Source organism: Suricata suricatta, chromosome 9, assembly GCF_006229205.1.
Source record: "Suricata suricatta isolate VVHF042 chromosome 9, meerkat_22Aug2017_6uvM2_HiC, whole genome shotgun sequence".
In the NCBI taxonomy this organism is placed as follows: Eukaryota; Metazoa; Chordata; class Mammalia; order Carnivora; family Herpestidae; genus Suricata; species Suricata suricatta.
In genome coordinates this window covers 138,359,763-138,365,927 of record NC_043708.1, presented here as the reverse complement: position 1 = coordinate 138,365,927, position 6,165 = coordinate 138,359,763, and the positions used below count along the sequence as shown (strand labels likewise).

The window sequence follows — 6,165 nt, the reverse complement described above, 5'->3', positions numbered from 1 at the left end:
GGGGGGCAGGGCCAGGAGCCAGGAGGGGTCCAGGGCCCGAGGGGGCACCGCCAGGAGGCGCTCCGGCCCCAGGCCCGGGGGAAGGCCCAGCGCCGCCCGCAGTCTCGCAGCAGGCCCGCAGCCTCACCTCTGCACGTCGTAGTTGGCGTTGAAGAGGCTGCCCTGCCAGAGGCCGGTGATCTCCTCCGTCTCCTTCTCGGAGGGGCTCCCGGACACGGTGACAAACATCATGAGCGTCTTCCCCTTCTTGGTCATCTTCAGGATGCTCTCAGGCTTGCCCGGGTCTATCTGGGAGAAGTCGATGGGCGCCGAGGGCCTCTTGTGCTCCGGGAGGTCCCCCTCTTCTATGTCGTCGTCCTTCTGTTAGAACAGAACACAGCGTCAGGCGGCATCAGACACGACAGGCCGGCGCAGGCGAGGCTGGCCGCGACCCACGTCAGCACAGGAGGAGGAAACTCGGGAACTCTCCTCCTCTACCGACCGCTGACCGCCGGCTGAGGTCGTGGTCTGAGGCAGGACTTACCGCCTGTCACTCCAGGTCACCGATACCGAAGGCCGCTGTGTGACGGCCTCAGAGAATCTACCCAAGACAGGACGCTGTGAAACAGCCACATCCTGGTGGGGTCCGACAGCGAACTACAACACAGCAATGACGGAGAAAACAGGGAGAATGTGCCCCGAACCTCAACGAGACAACCCTGAGCGAAAGAAGCCAGGCACAAAATCAGACACACGACAAGCTTATTTATTTCAAGTTCAAGAGGAAACAAAATTAAGAACTTAGGAACAGTGGTGGCCTTTGGGAGGGGGAGTGAGGTGGGTCTGACAGGGACGGGCACAAGGGCACTTTCTGAGGTGACGGATGGTCTCTACTTGGACGGGGTGTGGACGGCACAGGTGCATCCCCGGGCAAACCCCTGAACATCTGCATCCACGCATAGCGACGCCAACTAAAACCAATGAACTGTCTGGGGCCCAGGGGTCCGGCTTCAGCTCAGGTCAGAGCTCACCGTTCGTGGGTTCGAGCCCCACGTCGGGCTCTGTGCTGACAGCTCAGAGCCTGGAGCTGCTTCCCATTCTGTGTCTCCCTCTCTCTGCCCCTCCCCAACTCACGCTCTCCCTCCTCAAAAATAAATACACACTAAATAAAATTTTTACTAAAAGAACAAAGAACGGTGAAAACACTCAATCTAGTTCGTAGGCCTGGTTTCTGCCGCGGCGTGAACTAGCAATCCTGACACCACCACCTGGGACTCTAGGCTGGCGGGAAGGAGCACATCCACCAAGGACCACGACGCCCAGCTGGTCCCTCTGGGGCGGAGCCACGGGAGAAGGGCCACGCGATGCCTCCCAGGCCGGCAGGCAGGGAGAGGGCGCCATCATTTAAGAGCCAGAGTTCCTGGGAGAAAAGCCTAGTAATTCCAGCCACAAGAAGACGTCACCAACTGGGTGGTCCCTGAAGACACGACGCCAAGTGAAGGAATCCACACACAAAAGCGCACGCTGTGCGCGGCCACTGCCGTGAATCGTCCACAACGGAGAGAAGAGGGTGCTTGGGGCTGGACGGCGGGGGGGGGGGGGGGGGCTGAGAGGTCTCTTCTTGGGGGGTGACAGTGATCTGAAACTGACAGTGGTGATGGCGCACGGCCCTCTGCAATCACACGGAAATGGACGCTTTAGACGGGTGAGCCGCAGGGTGTGCAAATTCCCTCTCGATAAAGCGGTTCTCGAACACCCCGAAGGACTAGCCCAAAACGACACAGGGGCGCCTGGGGGGCTCAGTCGGTTAAGCGTCCGACTTCGGCTCAGGTCCTGATCTCATGGTTTGGGCTGACAGCTCAGAGCCTGGAGCTGCTTCCGATTCCGTGTCTCCCTCTCTGCCCCTCTCCCACTCACAATCTCTCCCAAAAACAAATAAAACAAAAAAATTAAAAATAACAAGAAGCCCGAATCCCTCTCGTACTTGGTCCTCCAGACAAACCCGCAAGGACGTGGACACTAACGTGCCATTAAAATGCCCGCGGGGGCACGTGCGGCGGTGCCTGCAGGACCGAACGGGCCCGGGACCTTGCGGAAGCCCCACCTAACGAGCCACCCGCCAGGGCCGGCTTCCTCACCTGGACACAGAAAGCAGAACCCGGTGGCCCCTCGGCGGCGGCCACACACAACGTACGGAGTTCATGGCGACCTGCAGAGGCTGGTGCTGTGCTGTCAGAGGGTCTCGGAAGCTTGGGAAACCACCCACACCTGGGTGGGGGTGGCGGGGGTAAGGGGGTGAGGGAGCAGCTCCCTCTAGGGTGGGGGGCTCAGTGACATAAAGGCCAGCTGTGAACACCCAGCCATCAGACCCGCAACCGGCTGCGGCGATCACACAGGACCTCTGGTCCCCAAGTTCACGGGCTGCCTCTGGCTCCGTTCTACTCCCTGACACGGGCCATGGCTCCTTAAAACACCTCCAGGATCGAGCGGGCTCAGCATCCTAGAATATTTGTATTGTTCAAAGTGACTTCGCTAACGGTCCCGAAGGTGACGCAGTAGGTCACACACAGCATTTCTTCTCAATTACATAACCAGAATTCCAGTGCACACACCAAGGGTGAGGATTGATTCAATCAACGTTAATTCCACCTGCGGGCTTTCTGTGTGTGTGCCAAGAACAGCGGGCGGGGGAGGAACGGTGCCCACCCTGGCCAACAGTCCAGCTCTTCCAGTCCAGGCTTCTCCCCTTCCTATCTCCTCTACGCCCCCAGCAATCCGGCCCCCACCCCTGGGCTGGGCCGGGCCAGGCACCCCCCAGGCACAGCCCGGCCCTGCCTCCAGGCATGCCCCCAGGGTCATGTGCAATAGTCACAAAGCCGAGCTCCCCCTCCGGCAGACCCTTCTTCCCCTTCTTCCCCGGTGACCCTGGATGCCAACACTAGCTACCAGGTGCCCACCTGCAGGGCAGCCCTACAAGCCCCCCCCCCCCCCCCGTCCCGATGAGTGGGTGAGCCTCGGAGAAGATCAGAAACTTACTCAAGGTCACGTGCGAGCAGGGGTGACGCTGACGGGCAAATCCCCATTCCTGGTTCTGGGGTCCGGCCCCACCTGCCCTCGGTTTCCGACACCAGCTGGGACTGGGCGTTCAGTCTAACACGGTGCGCAGGGCTCCCTTTGGACCCGCGAGGCAGGCCTCTCCGTGGGACAGGGGTCCTCACACCAGTGGGAAGGGGGCGGGGTGGGTCAGGGGTCACGCGGCGGGAGAAGCCCCGAGTCCCCCACAGAACCATCGTGCTCCCGGGGAGGGCGCTCACAGCTGTGGACGGTCTGCAAACATCAGCTCCTGTGGTCTGCAGGGCACCCCGCCAAGGGGTGGCTCACCCGGCCTCGTGGTTAAGGGAACGGGGGTCCCACTTACCAAGCGGTAAAGCGGGGTTCCAAACCCCCGTCCCCGAGCACGTCATACGGTCTCAGCTAGCCAGGTGAGCACCCTCTCCCACCCCTCCCGTCCTCTCTGACGCTGGAGAGTCCAGCTGAACGCACGTGCGACTGACCCCCCCCCCACCTTCTGCCTTCACTTCGGTTCAACAGTGTGTGCAGCAGGGCAGTAAAACGGCGCAAAGAACAGGCTGGAGAGTCAAATGGGGAAATCTGGAATTCATCTTCTCTGCTGTGTGACCTTGAGCAAATTCATTAACCTCTCTGTGCTTCAAAGTCATCATCTAGAAAGCAGGGTGAGCACATTAAACGAGTGCACGTGCCCAGAGCAGTCCTGGCTAGTGAAAACTCAGTAAATATTAACCAGAAGGCGTTTCTGCCTTCAGTCTCTCTCTGCACAGCCTCCTAAACTACCGACCAGTCAGCTTTCCTAATCATGACAGCCCACTGTTCAAGGACCTCCCGCGGCCAAAAGCGCCCTTGGAAGCATCTAGAAACGTCATGAAGGCTGTGCTGTAACCTGGGGAATGCTTAACACAGCGAGCGAGAGAACCAACAGCAAGAAGGGCACCGATACTAGGCTCTGAGCTGCAAAAACCGTCCGCGTGCAGAGGGCACACGAGCGAGGGAACACGCGTGTCGGTCCCACGGAACCAAGATCGCACGGAGGAGGTGCTCCATGATGGCGGCATTCGGGTCACCAGCTTTTCTACCTCATCAGGGCCCTAAATGCAGGGCAGGCCCCTCGCAGCCTGATCGCGCCCTCAGCACACCGCTTCGGAGGCGGCCGTCTCCACCAACCCGACCACCCCTGCCTTCTGCCGGAGCGCGCCGCCCTCCGCTCCTCCCCGCTTTTCTCCACGAATCCTCCAAATCCTGAGGTGGGCACTGCCAACGCCTCTCCTCTGTGGGCAAGGGCACTTTCACCGTCCAAGGTCACAAGTGGTTTGAACCCAGGCAGTCCAGCTGCCAAGCCTGGGCTCTCGACACCCGGTGCCCACGTGCCCCACCCCCAGCTCCCGCTGCCCTTGCCCACATGCCCACCCTCCAGCCCAGCTGCGCAGGGCTCCCTGGGACCCTCTGAACGTCCCACAGCACGTTCCGCCCGCAGCACTCCGCGGTCCCTACTTTGTATCACGGTCATCTGTACCGTCACCTGCTGTTCCTGATGGCCGGGTCGCCAAGGCACGCCTGTCCACCTCAGTACTTCGAGGCAGAATTCCTCAGGGACAGCGCTCGGCCTCTGGGGAACCCGACACTAGCAGCTGGACCACAAACGGACGGACGATTGCAAGGGAGACAGTAAATGGGTTAGGAGCTGCTGCGTCAAGTTCCCTCTCCATTAGCGGTGTGCACACTCGCATCTACCATGTGCACTCACATCTACCCGTGCACACTCACCTCGACCTCATGCACACTCACATCTACCCCGTGCACACTCCTATCTTCCCATGCACACTCACATCCACCCCGTGCACACTCACATCTACCTCCTGCACACTCACATCTATCCTGCGCACACTCTCTACCCCATGCACACTCCTATCTTCCTAATGAACACTCGCATCTACCCCGAGTCCAGATCTACCCTGTGCACACTCCTATCTTCCCGTGCACACTCACATCTACCCCCATCTTGTCATCAGCTGCGGATACACATGCAAGTACAAGTCTGCTTTCTCCCAAATTCATCGGATGGTATTTTAAACTCAAGTCTGAAACCCTCTATCACATGGGCCATGCACACGGAAATAACCACAAAATAAGACATCAGCCTGGGAAGAGGCATCAGCGGGTAAAACCACATTTTGCAGATAAGGAACTCGAAGCCCAGAGGGGAAACAGGACTTGCCCAAGGTTACACAGCCAGCAGCCCAAGTTTCTCGGGACGCCTGGATGGCTCAGCCGGTTAGGCGGCTGACTCTTGATCTCCGCTGAGGTCAGATCTCGGGGCTCGGGAGTTTGAGCCCTGCCTCTCGCTCCTGCACTGCTTGGAACTCTCTCCCTCTTTCTGCCCCTACCCCACACGTGCTCTCTCCCTCTCTCTCTCTCTCTCAAAATAAACTTTCAAAAAGAACTCAAGTTTCGGACTCCACTCCAGCAGCTCTGCAAACAAGCCAAGACCATACAAGCACTTTGCAAGAAAGCACAGCGCGGTTCCTTCCGTGAACCTCATCTAGAAAGCTCATCACACACCCCAGAGCGTTCAGGTGACACACCAAAAATCCTACTCTCACAAAAACAAGTCTCCGCGCCTTTAAACGAAACGTGAGCACCGCTTTTGACCTCCAACCTCCCGACACACTCCCCAAACTACAAAACCCTCAGCAGGGAATATACTGGAACGAGGAGTCTGAAATGCTACTGGTCCAGAAGCCGGGAGAGCCCGCAGGGAGATGACCCTCGCCGTACCCCCCACCCGGCCGCTCAGCCCATCCTCGAGGAGCAACGTGGAAAGGTCCCCCTCCCCACGCGCCCACTGACCCCAGGGGCGCAGAGAGAGTGGGGCGAGGCCCGGAAAGGCGCAAGGGGGCACTGGGCTGAGACGGGGGCGGGGCGGCAAGGCCGCTCGGCCTTGGCAGAGAGGGCGGCAGGGGGCGGGCGGGCACCGGGGCGGGGTGTGGAGGGGGCCCGGGCAGAGGAGCCGGAGGTCAGCGGGAGCGGGGCCCGGGACTCAGGGCAGCGGCGGGTGCGCGCGCGCGGACCTCCCACTGCTCCAGAAGACGCGCCATGTCCGCATCATTGTAG

The 6,165-nt window shown here is 60.0% G+C and overlaps 1 protein-coding gene across 1 annotated transcript in view; it reads right to left on the bottom strand.

Annotated features, from left to right (window-relative positions):
* The window catches only part of MESD (mesoderm development LRP chaperone), an 8,435-nt gene extending 2,276 nt beyond the window's left edge, over nucleotides 1–6,159 (bottom strand). The window contains exons 1-2 of the mRNA XM_029950354.1: nucleotides 6,123–6,159; nucleotides 128–360 (exon numbers count right to left, since the gene is read on the bottom strand). Coding sequence (XP_029806214.1) covers nucleotides 128–360; nucleotides 6,123–6,149 — 260 coding nt within the window. The 5' untranslated portion in view covers nucleotides 6,150–6,159. The remainder of the gene's footprint in view (nucleotides 1–127; nucleotides 361–6,122) is intronic.
* Nucleotides 6,160–6,165: the final 6 nt, after the last annotated feature.